Here is a 15,562-nt window from a genome sequence, read left to right on the forward strand (position 1 = left end):
GTGCCCCTGACACAGACTCTCCTTGTGATGGGTGACCGCAGTGGGCTCGTGGCGTACGATCTTTGTAGCGGAGATGTTATCAGGAGGGTGTTACTATGTCATTTATTTAGTTGTTTATTTCTTTATCAGAGTTAAACACGATCCAGCAAACAAGGTCGGGAGCAGAAACTTGGACATTTTATTAATATATCGTGTTCTACATTTTCTCGGATATGTCAGAACAAAATACTTTTTGTCATGAAATAGGTTTAAAATACATATGACACCACTGCGATGCAGTTTCATTTCGCATGACTCATAGGAAATTTGTTCAAACTTATTTACGTTTTTAAAGAATTAACATTGATCCGCTAATGTAAGTATTTATCATAAGGTTACCGAATAACAGTTTGAAAACATCTTGACAAATTTGGCGAATAACATATCATTACTTTCCACCCATATGAGATAGAAATAAGGAATAGTCTCGTTAAGATGGACGGGTAAGTAATAGAATTGAGATTATGTAATAGTTACAGGTCGCTAGCCGTTTACCTAAATGATGAATCCAAAATCAATCAAGCAAGATTTTATAATTTGGACCCACACTATGTTTTTGCTTCGCTACTTGACCAACTCTAAAGCAAATATGTAATACAAAGCAAAAGCCATTATTGAAATACCGTTATTGAAAATATCGAACAAGGTAGTTATACATTACAATTTTTTTATTAAGTAACAAAACAAATACAGGTACTCATTACGCATTGTTAAGCGTTACAACACGACTCTGTTCCACCGCAATTTCGGATGTCACGTCTACATTACCTTAAATAATGACTATGAATTGCGATTGTGGCATCAGAAGATTGCACGCTGCGAGCGACCGCGTCTTATTTTGGATAATTACGAAACAGTAGTTACCAATTTTGAAATTTAATTCAACCAACTGATGGAATTTAAAATATTCTTACTTTTTTTATCATATAAAATTCCTAAGTATTAATAAAATGTTTCAATTTATTTGCGGTTCTATTAAACTTTAAAACCACAAATTCAAACAATGGTCGCATGCAATGCAACATTAAACGTCAATCCTAATAAAATAATAATTTATCGATTTCAATAAATTAATGTAAAGTAAAACGCTCTAAAAGTTCAAATTTAACCAATAGACCTGTCACTGATTTCGTAGTGTCCAAAGAAATTGGCTTTACAGCTACATCAAAGTATGACTCAACCCGACACAGAATCATCATACGTGTAGGTACCTACGTCACACAATATGAAACAAATAGGAAACTGAACGCCTAATCAAAGTATTTCAGCTTGAACCAATGGAAAAACAAGAACAATAGATTCAATAGAATTTGACTTAGTCGTGAGTCTACATCTAAAATGATTTGACGACATTTAGAACCGCATTGTCATGGAAAACCTATTGTTTGAGAAGTAGGAAGTAAATGTATTTACAATGAGTCAGCATGGGCCCATGCTTTGGCCTCTTTAGATTGAAGACTTTCGGAAGTTATTTTGTGAATAATTCGATAGAATATTTAAGATTAAATGATGTGATATTTCTTATCTTTCAGATATTTGAAGTCATGCCTTTTCACTAATGGTTGAACTTGACAAAAAAAAGTTAAAATTATAGGCAATTTAAGTCGTATAGTACGACTGCTTTGTACCCTAGTAAATCACAAATTTATGACAAACACACATACATATAATCACGACTGCATCCATGCATTATACAAAAATAAATTACTGTGTAAATTTCTATGCAATAAAGATATTACAAACAAACAAACAAAACTTCTATATATTTTTGGAATGAAACTACATATTAACCGGTTTATTTATATATTTTATTGACGATTTATGGCCATACAAAAGCAACATTAATTGGGAGTTGGAAACAAAACGAAAGGTGAGAATGATTGATACCAGCATCAGTCCATTCGTTCAAGCACGGTCTGATGAGGCGAGGCGGTTCATTGACCAGCCAAAAACGGGGTTCGATCAGTTAAAATTGCAGTTAACGGTACAACGTTGAGACTAGATGTAGACTACAATCTAATTGGTAATTTTCTGCTGTTAGAAATTATTGCTGTAATGAGGGGCTTGTTAAATTGTTTCAATTATTTCCTGCATTCAAATACAGCATGGCATGTTTTACTCGGGGACTAGGTGATATGCCGTGGCGTCGCATGCAAATATACTTTTTATCAGATACATATATATTGCTTTAAGAGCGTTGGTGGTCGAATCGGTAAGGTGCCCGCTTAAAATGCGTGATGCGCAGAAAGGCACAGGTTCAAATCCCACATCGGCCGTGTGGGATTTGTACATAACTTTGAAAATAGTCATTGCTACACACCAATGACTATTTTGAAAGTTATGTTCATTAGTTTGAATACTAACCGATGCTCTTAAGGTGAGCGAAAACATCGCGACGAAACGTGCACATTCAGGCAACTGGATGTGTTACCATAGATCCAATACGGGATAGGTTTACCTGCAAGGTTGCGAAGGCCAGATGAGAGTCGCTTCGTGTGAAAACCTGTGTCACCCAATTTAGGATCTATGGTCAAAGCATACCCGAACATCTCTCCAGAGAGGTGAGGATGCATTCGGGATTATAAGCCAGGGGGAAGAAGACATATATATACATATATATATATATATATATATATATATAACATATATATATATATATATATATATATATATATATATATATATATATATATATATATATATATATATATATATATATATATATATATATATATACATATACATATGTATATATATATTGAGCTTTTTATATATTAATTAAGCTTTAACTTTTTCGAAAACCACTATGCGCTGCGTGATAGGAGTGAGCGAATTGCATACACACATACATATACATAGTCACCTCAATAAAAAATACTTCAGTTTACACGATACAATATGTTTATGATATAGGAATAGATACGTAACCAGTCACCACCTTGGTAATCACGCAAAAAGAATTAACATCATTAAAAAAAATAACGTTAGTAAAATCAAAAGTAAAGGAAACAATAATCAAATGTGATATTCCTCATACAATGCGTCATTTGTAACTAAATAAAGTTCGTGCTAACACATGGAATTTCAAACAATGGTTTTTTCAAATAAAGAAACATAACATTTGATACTTTATAACTGTGACCAATCATAAACGCCTCATAAGAAACGTGGATTGTGTTCAATACTGAACGAACATAAATTTTAAACCCAATTTATCCGTTACTATTTTTTAATACTATAAGTTACTACTCGCTTTTACTGCCTGCCTCTGCCTAAATAACCACTTATCTATTTCAAAATCACTATCGAAATAAAGGAGTTCTGCCCACGGGTAAAATAATCACTCCCGTGGTAGGTACTTTCCAGGGACTATCACAGGGACCATGGGCAAAAAAGGTTCTGAAAAACGCCGCATTCAAATCGAATTATGACCCTTCTTCAATGATATGAACAGGCATACATGTGTAAAATTTCTTATTCCCTTATTTTTCTCCGGGACCGACCCACTTCTAATTCGTGGTTTCCAGATTTTCATCACAGAAATGAGGCAACACATACACATAATTTATTACTTATATTCGTAAATAATACCGGAAAGAAAACAATGGTATGTAACGACAATGAAAATACATTACTAACACGTGATGAATCGAGTGACAAAACTGTGTCCCATACTAATTTCCTAGTATAAGCTAATGCAGTAGTTTCTTTGCTAGAAAAAGAAATACACAAATGCGTCATTATCTTCGTGATTCGTCATACGTATAGTTAAATGATAAATTATTGTAACAGTAAATTCATTCTAAACTAACAGAATTACAAAACTCGAGAACCATTTTGTGACCTTGTTGATCAGGTTCTTTTCAAGAATCAATACCCTTAAATGCTTTAAAGATTAACACATCTTCTTTCTTATTCGCACATTATTGATAAACATTAACCAAGTTTTAAAATCCTCATTTCTCAGAGATGTTTCAACAAGATTTTTTTTCTACAACTTGTTCTACTAATTATGTGACGCTGACAACCAACAAACGATGTGTTACGATATTTAGGACTCGCCGACTGACTGACGAGAACATTTTTCACAGATAGCAATTTTGCGTTTCTTTAATGACAAGTTTACTAGTACTTTTGTACCGAATGTTTCAGATACTGAAAGAAATGTAGAACTTCTCTGAATTTTGTCATAGTAACAAAAAGGAACAATTCAAGTGTGTCAGGTGTAAAAATTTGGTCTGCGTGACTGTTAAATTCTAGAGGACAGTTCATTGGTTAGTCAAGATTAGATTCATCACGTCAAAATCTGACTCTGCACTAACCTAATGAATCACGAATCACTAAAAAAGCAGTCTGTGAATCACAAAGTGACACGAACATTACTTAGAACAAGAACCCAGTACCAGACTGTCAGCTTTCTCAGGTTTACGGATGACAGTATAAATAAAAACTAATTAAAACTGCACTTCATTGTGAAATATCAAGAAATTTAATTGCGAACTAATCGGAAGGCTGTCAACAGGTTCAGCTCGACAGCCTTTTATGGAGCAATGAGACCGTGAATGTGGGCCAAGTTGACGCGTGACGCATCGCAACCAATATGCTTTACTGACAAACTCTATTTTACTAACGAACTCACTTTGGTTGGTAACAAATTTATTTGCCACTGAAATTCTAGTTTTTTTTTTTTTCAGTATACGAACAATGAAGCAAATTAAGAGGCCATAGAGGAAATAAATAACTTCTTCTAACGAATCGACCAACAGGCTACGTTTAGTTGTTGAGCTTAATGATTAAATTGAGAGTGCTAGTCCATCGCCTAAAAAAAGAATCACAAAGTTATAAGCCTATCCCTTAGTCGCCTTTTACAACATCCTTGGAAAAGAGATCTCTAGTAATAACATAAAATTTAAAAAGCCGAGGGCTTGTGTATTGTACAATTTTTCACAAAACTCTCTCTCATCTCTGCGTGCTCCCGGTTGCACCCTCCACAAAAGTGTTTCGGGTCCCGAGGTCAGCCGAATTTTTGACCTGAAACTATTATAAAAGATTCAGTCAAGCCGTGACTTCATTGAATCATCTTAGCGGTGACTTTAAAAAGGCAATTCTCAACATGCTCGTGATAATTTGGAATAAAGTTTCGCAACTGTAATTATTACACCTGCATGTAATAATGCAATCGCTTAGAAATCTCGTGCAATGCAGATCCAAGGAAACAAAGGTGACCTTGATACACACGCACAACCGTGACCTCTTAGTAAATGTAATGACCACGCCGTAAATGTAAGTACTGATGGTCATTCATTCACATTTACACAGTCATTGATTCATTATTTCATGTATTGATAAGGACAAATCTGATTATGTATTTCATTTTATGCCGAGTGGTTCCCGGCACCAATTTAAAAAAAGAATAGGACCACTTCACCACATGGATGTCGTAAAAGGCGACTAAAGGATAGGTTTATGAACTTAGGATTCTGCTTTTAAGCGATGGGCTAGCAACCTGTCTCCATTTGAATCTCAATTCTATCATTAAGCCAAACAGCTGAACGTTGTCTATCAGTATTTTCAAAACTGTTGGCTCTGTCTCCCGCAAGTAATATGCGATTATATGTATGTATATTTTTAATTAACATTAACATTCAAATTAAAATCACTTTGTAAACTTAACACAACTGGATGCAAATTGCATTCTCTTAATTCGTTGTAAGTAGTTAAAGTTATTAGTGACACATAGTCCACAGGTTGATTATTTATTTTACACTCCTTATTTCATAAAATTATCCGTTTAACGTTTTCTTTGAGTTCGTCTTAACCATCCCTTTTATTGTAGGTATGTGATGTAATCCAACTAATTTATTTGATCTGTTATTTATATTGTCTGTGGGATCACTTATCATTAACATTAAATTAAACTATTGTTGCAGTAAAATCAGTAAATATATCTTAAATGATACTTGAAATTAATTTAAGTAACTTGTAATTACTTATGTGTCTTAGTTTACTTTGTATTAATGACTAGCTGTGCCCGCGACTTCGTCCGCGTGGAATAGTTATTTTGGGCATCATTGAAGCCCTCAAGGATGAATAATTTCCCCCGTTTTTTTTTCACATTTTCCATTATTTCTTCGCTCCTAATAGTTGCAGCGTGATGTTATATAAAAGCCTAAAGCCTTCCGCGATAAATGGTCTATTCAACACAAATAAAACATTCAATTCGAACCAGAAGTTCTTGAGATTAGCGCGTTCAAACAAACAAACAATCTCTTCAGCTTTATAATATTAGTATAGATTATTGTTTTCTATTCAGCAACAGCGATGAATGCACTAAAACAATGCTAACCTTGGTGGACGCCCAGCCGTGACCTCTTCGTGAAAGCAATGAACACGACGAGAATGTCAAAACGTGCTCTATATACTAAGCTCTCCTGAGGGAGGAACTGTATTTTGCTGAAGGTAAGAATTTCATAATAGTAGTCGCATAAGTGTGTGCGCCGTGTGGTTCCCGGCACCAATAGCAAAAAAGAATAGGACCACTCCATCTCTCTCCCATTGATGTCTTAAAAGGCGACTAAGGAGTAGGCTTATTAACTTGGGATTCTTCTTTTAAGGCGATGGGTTAGCAACCTGTCACTATTTGAATGTCAATTCTATCTTAAAGCCAAATAGCTGAACGTGGCCTGTCAGTCTTTTCAAGACTGTTGGCTCTGTCTACCCCGCAAGGGATATAGACGTGACCATATGTATGTATGTATGTAGTCGTAAAAGAAAATTAGTCATTCCACGTTTAAAACTGTGTAACAGATGCGCCAGCGCATAGCCAGGGGCAACCGCAAGGTCGGATTTGCTTTACTGGTAGCTGACACCACAGACAGATGACAAACAACGTGACTCGCGTGTGGTTTGTTTACAATTAACCCCCCGTCAAAATGATGTGTTGAATGATACACTTATGTTATAACCATCATCAATTTTATGCTAGATTTTTCTTCAATCGCCTCCTCGACCATAAAAAAGGTGAGTGATGCTATTCCACATGCATATAATTACCCCTTTTTCCCGAAGGAGTAGTCAGAGACTCCTTATTTCCAGTTGCCACGATCCTAACATACTTCTTTCTCGTCATCCCCATTCATAACTTCCTTCATGCAAAGCTTGACGGTATAGGATGCTCTTAATCTCTATTCTTACATACATACATATAATCACGTCTATATCTTTTGCGGGGTAGACAGAGCCAACAGTCTTGACAAGACTGATAGGCCACGGTCAGTTGTTTGGCTAAATGATAGAATTGAGCTTTAAATAGTGACAGTTTTGTAGCCCATCGCCTTAAAGAAGAATCCCATGTTCACAAACATGGGTTTGTGAACATGGGATTCTTCTTTATATTCATCCCTATATTCTTAGTATTCCTTCTTTATTCTCATTTGCCGGAAACCCCACAACTAAGACACTGCACGTATATTTACATTCAATTGAATAATTCCGCCGGCCTTGTGATAAAAACGTTATCAAACCGCGGCAATTTATAAATCACTCGTATCCTGACTCGACACCCACACAATATTGTCATGTATTTTGTATCTAAAACACTTCCTACACCTAGACATTGTCAACCCTATAATTCTCCAAATATAGACACTAATAACAAGCAAAGTATCGTATATTGACGATAAATCTATTTCTAGTATTTATACGTACTTCATGTAAAGTACATACATTTAATAACTTATATATCCCTTGCGGGGTAGACAGAGCCAACGGTCTCTAAAACACTGATAGACCACATTCAGCTTTTTGGATAAACGATTTAAGATTCAAATAATGACAGGTTGTTGCTACTACATCACCTACAAGAAGAATCCCAAGTTTATAAGCCTATCTCTTAGTCGCCTTTTACGATCGCGCGATGTAGGTGCGGGCCGCTCGTTATATCATATAATTCTGGTAGCTAAATGAAGAGTGTAGGGTTGCCAGGTCGCCAAACCTAATAGCCGGACAGAGCAGCCAGTTTGGCCGGACATTTGGCTAAAAATGCCGGACACCCTATATTATCGGTAGTCGACTCTCGTCGCCTGCGCTCGGGCACGCTCGGCGGCGCGGCGGCGGCTCTGACTTGTTTGCGAAATGTAAAAAGCCTAAAAAAAGCCGGACAAGACGGCCACCGTTCATTTTGGCCGGACATGCGATCATAAAGCCTAAGTATGTCCTGCTTTATCCAGACGCCTGGCAACGCTAGAGAAGTGGGTCTTTGGAGTGGGTTTAAACAATGAAAAACATGATGAGTTTATCAGTAGTTACACTTGTCACTGTATCAATGTTTATGTGACTACCTAATCTAATCATAGTTAATTATATAATAAGCAATTATCTTAGCAAACATAATATAATCCCTTAAACAGGAAAATCAGCTGAGTATCTTTATTAATGGTAACATTACAATAATTTAGTAACTACAACTACCCAGTTACCATTGTTTGTGCGCAAATATAAATAGATTTGTTAATGTTAATTAGTTCTGTTGTTTACAAGTTATCAGCATCCCTCTAGCTGTGTCTATCAACATACATACATACACATGCTATATCCTTTGTAGGGTAGACAGAACCAACAGTCTTTAAAAGGCTGAATAATAGAATTGAGATTCAAATATTGACTGGTAACCTATTACCTACAAGAAGAATACCAAGTTTATAAGCCTATCCCTTAGTAGCCTTTTACGACATCCATAGTAAAGATATGGAGTTGTTCTATTCTAAAATACCGGAAACCACACGGCATTACACAGTCTATTAACAAATGTAGACATATCCATATTTAAAACAGAACTATTACAAAGAGAAAACATATATGTGTTATTTTTTTCCAAAGCTTTCGTAAACAAACTTATTAATTACTAGACCGACTTTGAAGAAATTTGGCACAGAAATAATAAAATAATAACAGAATAGAAGACTAAGAGTAACAAGCATCAATACAGCATCTCTTTCAAGCAGAATAAACTTTACAAAACTTCACGTAATTTAGTAAGGTAGCTACAGGTTAAACACCGTCTTTTGCACCGAGCCTGTCACCAAAGTATTCTGGTAATACTGATAAATACTTGACACAAACATTAAGTAAGTAACAAGTGATACTTGTATCAATGGACAAGTACTAAACGTTATCAGGAACACACTACATAAATAAAATGGACTGATAACATTTGTGCCAAATATGTGGTCAACAATAGTATGACAATAGATATGATATCAATAGTATAGGAACGTGACAATCAAATTTAAGGATAAAGATTGGGGGAGGTCATTGCTGACTGGAAACAAAATTAAAAAAAATATACAGGTACCTACAGGCTTAATTATTATATCTTTTAAGGCTGCCACGGATATTCTTTTGTGTTGCTTCTCTTCCCGTTTATGAAAACCTTGTTTTCTTTGACTTTGTGCATGCATGAAATGTAATACACATTGTGAACATACAAAAGTCATTTAAACCATATCAAAAAAAAATATTTTGTTGTATAATATAATATTTTATTTAGGTCTTAATTAAAAGGTGTCTACATGACAATCAACTTTCGATTCGGTATGCTAAGAAAACTTAGTGGAGAACATCTTTAACTACATTAAATCTAAGCATTCTGATAGTCCAAATCAATTTTTTTTATTAGCTACGAAAGCCGCTATCCAGTGCAACACAACACGAAAACACCGGCGGTTATTAACAATAATGCCAGATACAATTTTAACAGGCGTTTTGACCGTAGGTACGAGACATGGACTCAGATCCTAACTTAAAACAAGTAAGTTTTAGTGCTAAATTACACTTACCTACCTGGGAATACAGTTGGAAGGCGTCCTGTCCACTTCCCAGGCAGCAAAAAGTTTCATGGGAACTGGTTTTGATGCATTAGTCATCTTTTCCGATTTATTCTTCTCGGTCATTTTAGATCGGCACTAAGACACAAAGTATTCACAACACAGCACTCAGATCGGCAACGAAGCACATTGTTATTTAATCACTCAACACATACAGGATTCGTTTTCATTGTGCCATTATGAACACGAAGCCGACAAGAAGCGAACACAACAATGCTCAATAAAATTCATAAACACACTTTGAGCAAGATCGCGAGTCGCGACACGGCGGCTACGAAACGAAGCGTTCGATACCTACGTTTGACAGTTAGGTTTTCAGTGTTGCAATAGAATAAATTTAAAATACCAAGAAACGACATTGGAATAAAGATTTAAAAATCTTGGTAAAATTGGGAACCGAAACTAGAACAGTTAACTTTACACATTAAAGTTTATACTTCTGAACCATCAGGAACCACAGCGGACAACGTACCTGCAGATGGAACTATCGGCAAGAAAATCTATTTACGTGAAAATATGAAAAAAGAAGCGCATTTTTCAGAGCTTAATTAAATCATTTATTATTTATAACGGTTTTCATTGATCACCTTATATAACGTCCATAGGAAAAGAAAGATAGTCCCTATTTTACTTCCATATTATGCATCTTCCTTAAAGCGATAAGCTAGCAATTACACGTTTCTATATGTATCCAGCCAAACTAAGAGTTTTTATTTCCGGCTGCATAAAAAAATACTGTAGTGAGTTCAAAATTAAATTTTGTTCAATGTAATTTTGTTTAAATTTTATTGTACAAACCCCAAATTTATAACGTAATTGGCGGACCTAATGTTGGAAGCATTATCAACCATTGGGTCTGACAGAGAACTTCATGTGGGGTTGGGGTGGGCAACTTACAATTTTTTTATTATTTCAAACAAATATTATATTACTTATTAATTAAATTTATATCCTCAATGAAGCATGGGTTCAAATCCTACGCCGGCCATCGGCCAACCAATACCAATGAATTCTGACTAACATACGAGATACGGCTTTTATGTGGGACACCTAAGTAGGAAAACCACATCAAGAAAACTATACATTCTTGCAGATATCCATCTGAGTATGATGTTTTTCCCATACATTTATACATTTAATAAATCATCATCAGTACCAATTTCTTCCCAACAAAAATGGAAAAAAAGATTGATGAGGTAAGCTTAGCAATTGTCAAACGGTCAAACGTCAAACATAGATGTCATGACATGTCATGGATGTGTTCATTAATTTAAAAAAATCCGGAAACATTCACCTATGTAATTTTTAGAAGATGGAAATGGAAATTATACTTAAAAAGAGATATGTAATGGGACTAATCTTTTATTTTATGTTTATCTACGAATATGGTTATTCTTGATACGTACATTGCTGGCACTCATAGAGTATTTTGTACATCTGGCATTTGAGGACTTATGCCACCTTAGTTAAAGCGGAAGTAGGTAGTAAATATGCATTTCTCCCAAATTATTCAGAAACTATTGATATAGATAGACAAACATATTGGCCGCGGACGAAAGCTATAATGAGATGAAGGTACCATATCCCCACCAACATAGAATGCTTGGAAAGAAAAATCCAACATTATAAAGAAAAGCATTTTATTGCCATAGAAAGAAAAAACACTGAACAATAAAATAAAATAACAATGCTATAAATTATATCCGAATTATAATATCCCAATATACATAACATAAAATCTTACACTTATTTAAAATGGCACATTACTTACACTTGAAATGATGTATCTACTTATAACATGTTTTTACTATAAGAATGACTTAACCCAAAACCACAGACATAAAAATAATTAGACTCCCCGAATCAAATTGCGCGGTACTGGCAAATTGATGACTAGATCCTTTCGAAACATTTTTATTCAGAATCCGCGGTGATTGTCATTGACTGAAATTAAGTACCTACGTATAAATTGTTCCCTTATTACGCACTAATTAACTGAAAGAACTTCGACACGCATGAATTTCATATTGATGATCTTGCGGCATCTATTAAATCTATGTCTGTCCTAAGAACCCTTGTAAATTCACTTAATATTATCCGTAAGACTAAATCATTCACCCATAACGAAACTTACACTCTTATACTACAACTTACACGCTTGTTACATTATATATTTTGAACAGACTTTAAATAATAAAAATGCATTAAAACTAAATATTTTTATCTAAATATCCACGATTTATCTCTGAATATCATTATAAGATCCCCACGTACACTTACTTTTACTCATTTTTCTATTGTTATATTGCTTAAAGCGTGGCGCGTCCAAATTCCTCACTTCCTGCAAGTCAGGGCTTGGAACGCGCGTGTTCATATTCAAAGATGCAAAAGTCATAAACCTTGCAGGTGGGTAATAGAAACCCAAAAAAAAAACCATTTTAACGAGCATAGAGGTGCTCCTTCCCTCTGCCTATCTGTAACGGCCCCTGCCTCCTCAGACTATTTATGACGTCAAAAAGTGTAAGCTTGATGTTATAACGAATTATCGTAAGCTTAACGCGGATACGCGGAGGCTTGGTAATGCCTTAATTTGGCTCAAACCAAGGCACAGATGGACCCAGTGCTGCGAAAGGCGAGGGTGGAACTAATACTACGAATTTACTGTGACGTAAATGGCTGGTATCTGCACCTCCCGCCGCCATTTTGATTCAACTTATATCGCTTTAAGAAAATCCGTTCCTGACATCAAAAGCGTCTGTTTAGTATGCAAGCTGGATGTTATAATGAGTTATCGTGGGTATCGTGGGTGTGAGGCCAGTGCGCGGGCGAGGCGTGGTCGTGCCTTCATTTGGCGACCTCCGGGGGGCAGTCGGGCTGCGCGGACGGGTGCGCGGCGCGGAAGGCGGGGTGGTTCTCCAGCTCCCGGTCGATGCGGAGGATGATGGGGTACGGCCGCAGGTCTACGTGGAATCTGAAAATAAATACACATTTTGTTGCCTGACAGAAAAATATAGGACCATAGGGAATGAATAGACGTACTCCGGGTTCCTTCCAGCGGATGTCCAAACAGAGAAAAAACATCAAAAGTATTATGAGTTAAATAGGGCGTATCTCACTTTTCTTATATATAATATTGTGAAGTTGACGTTGTTGAAGAAAATGCTGCAGTGCAGTTTGTTACTGCTTCTTCTGCACTGACGCCTTGGAAGCGGCAGTAAGCTTAGTTTTTAAGTAATTTATTTGACGTCAACCAATGTTGTTAAACCATACGTTTTGACAATTATTAAGCGATAGGTATATAGTATCCTATAGTAATGAATAAAAAAATTTGAATTTTGAATTTGTTTGAATTTGAATTTTATGGATGTTATATAAGGTGATCAATGGCTAAACCGTTACAAATAAAATGTCAAAAAATCTCTTGGTGGCCGGATGTCAGTATGCCAGAGTGAACAAACAAAATGATGTGCCGACCATTATAGATGGAACAGAATGACGGCAAAGTAGGTTCAAAGGTGGTTTAATTATTCTACTATAGTCTAACATGATTAGTTACCTCCTAGCATTGAAGACTTGAGGCACCAAGCAGCAATCGGCCAGAGTGATCTCGTCCCCAACACAGTACTTCCCAGCGGATGCTGACAGAAGCTTCTCAACTGCTCTGAAGCCCCTTGTTATCCAGTGCTGGGCCCATTCCTTCTTCTTCTCTTCTCCGACGTAGATGAGGACTATCAGGTTTTGCAGCGGCTGGATACTGGAAGATATCACCTGTAAAATCCAACCACCATAATAATGTTTTTTTTTAATTTGCATGGAAGAGCTCTTGTCTGTGAATGCAGAAAATCCTCCATTATGCTTCATTTCTACCAATACTTTCGTCATTCTTCTGAATGTTTTAGTCCATTAGTATCTCTCATACCATCTTTGATACGCCTTACATATTAATATTTTGAAGAGACTCCTTTTTTTTACAAATAAAATCAAAATATTCTGTAAACTTTTTGATGATATTTCGCATATGAAGACTAAATCTTTAGCAGTAACATAGACCACTTTTTGCCACATACTATATATAGCTATCAATGATAAATGTTTAAAGGTATGTGTTGTCTAAAAGCCTTACCTCACAAATCTCCCTAACTTTGGCGCGCTTGAAGCAGTCTTGTGGCATAAGAGGTCTCTGTGGTCGGGTCTCCTCCAGGTAGTGCATTATGCTAAGGGACTCTATAAATGTGTGACCATCTGTAATTTGAAAAAATCTTGATTATTTCCACTAAAGGCACAGGAGTTACCAATCTAGCTTGTGATTGAGTAACTGAAACTACTGATCTATTTAAATCATTTTATTTTATCTATTTAAAGTATGACTGAACTGTGTAATAATTATTCAGTAAGTACTAGCTTTCGCCCAACACTCTGCCCATGTTTAAACATTTTCTGTTTAAACTAGTCCACCAAACACTAATGTATGCAAAATTTCATGAAGATTGGTTACAAACCAAAAAACTTTTGCATTGATAATATTAGTTGGGATATACTTTTCTTGAGCTTTAATACTTACAAATATCCAGAAGAAATAGTGCTTTTTACCATCATCACATACTGTACAAAAATTTTGGAAATAAATCATAAGTAGTATATATCTTACTAAAGTGTCACAAAATAAGCTAAAAATATTACTTAAATTTACCTATACACAGTGAAGGAACCTGCTCCATCGGATTCACATCTCGGTACTCGTTACAGTGCTGTTCCCCACCTCCTTTGATAAGACTCACTGCCTTGATGTCATATGGTATCTCCTTTAGATTGAGCGCAATTCTCACTCGCCACGAACATGAGCTTCGCCAGTATGAGTACAATACTGGCTGTAAAAGAAAAACAAAATACATAATTTAGATACATAGGTTTGTAAGTTTAAATTTTTTATGGGCGGTTTTGGTGATACGGAACAAGTTTTCTTTCATAAAAGATTTCCACACGGCTTCGCTAAGAAATGTGACTACAAAATTCACTAACCTTGTTGTCGCTCATATTAATTTTAACGAATGTTTGGCAAAAGTAAGAAAGAATCTTAAGCTGAGGTTAAGAAGTGTTTAATAAGCTCATCCGACGATTTCCAAAGAAGAGCTATATGAGGAAATCAGGAATAGTAAGTATGCAAATTATACTTGTTTTTCAAACAAGTTGTTATTTAAAAAAACTTGTAAGTTAAAATTAAAATACCTTAGCCATGTTGGTGAGATTTCCGTTATACTTAGAGTAGTAAGTAATTTTGACGGCTTTTGTATTCCTCTTGTAAAATATTGTAAATTATTAGTTTTATCAAAATTTAAAAAAGGCCAGAAAGCTCCTTTATCAGTAAAATAGCAAAAATTCACAATTCAAGATAAATGATGTTTATCAATTTGGTCCAAACGTTTCGGATACAATTTTCAAAGATTTTGAAAGTAGGTATGGACGTACGTATATACAAGTTTTTTTATTAAGTATATAATTTTATTTATTAATTATGTAATTTATTAAAATTGGTTAAATCGAATTTAAAGCTCTTTTTTTTCATTTAGATAAGCATTTATGAATCTAATGATTTTATATTTAAGTTAGTGATTATTTTTATGTGTGTATCCAACCAATGG

At 35.3% G+C, this 15,562-nt stretch overlaps 2 protein-coding genes and 1 long non-coding RNA gene across 5 annotated transcripts in view; 1 reads left to right on the forward strand and 2 right to left on the reverse strand.

Moving 5' to 3' along the window:
• LOC106137422 (phosphofurin acidic cluster sorting protein 1) overlaps positions 1-10,236 on the reverse strand; it is a 93,123-nt gene extending 82,887 nt beyond the window's left edge. For all 3 annotated transcript variants that reach the window (XR_009657242.1, XM_060949151.1, XM_060949150.1), the window contains exon 1: positions 9,880-10,236. Coding sequence is in view for 2 of the 3 variants with exons in the window: in XM_060949151.1 (XP_060805134.1) it covers positions 9,880-9,989 (110 nt within the window). In the remaining variant the exon portion in view is untranslated. The remainder of the gene's footprint in view (positions 1-9,879) is intronic.
• Positions 9,258-10,622, forward strand: LOC106137423 (uncharacterized). Its single transcript, XR_001228682.2, has 3 exons — positions 9,258-9,387; positions 9,716-9,847; positions 10,375-10,622. It is a non-coding gene; the product is annotated as an uncharacterized LOC106137423 (long non-coding RNA).
• Positions 10,623-11,546: 924 nt separating this feature from the next.
• On the reverse strand, positions 11,547-15,315 carry LOC106137429 (probable maleylacetoacetate isomerase 2). The gene is made up of 5 exons (XM_013338252.2): positions 15,150-15,315; positions 14,614-14,791; positions 14,047-14,165; positions 13,480-13,691; positions 11,547-12,894 (listed from the first exon to the last, which is right to left on the reverse strand). The coding sequence occupies exons 1-5, from the start codon at positions 15,156-15,158 to the stop codon at positions 12,768-12,770; spliced, it is 645 nt and encodes a 214-aa protein (XP_013193706.1). The 5' UTR covers positions 15,159-15,315; the 3' UTR covers positions 11,547-12,767.
• Positions 15,316-15,562: the final 247 nt, after the last annotated feature.

Source organism: Amyelois transitella, chromosome 18 (assembly GCF_032362555.1).
Source record: "Amyelois transitella isolate CPQ chromosome 18, ilAmyTran1.1, whole genome shotgun sequence".
NCBI classification, from domain to species: Eukaryota; Metazoa; Arthropoda; class Insecta; order Lepidoptera; family Pyralidae; genus Amyelois; species Amyelois transitella.

Bases quoted from the DNA above. Each gene is read 5' to 3' on its own strand.
- LOC106137429 (XM_013338252.2), bottom strand. The intron at 14,166-14,613 runs GTAAATTTAAGT...TTCAAATTACAG, and splicing joins GGTTCCTTCACTGTGTATAG to ATGGTCACACATTTATAGAG. The intron at 13,692-14,046 runs GTAAGGCTTTTA...TGGATTTTACAG, and splicing joins AAGTTAGGGAGATTTGTGAG to GTGATATCTTCCAGTATCCA.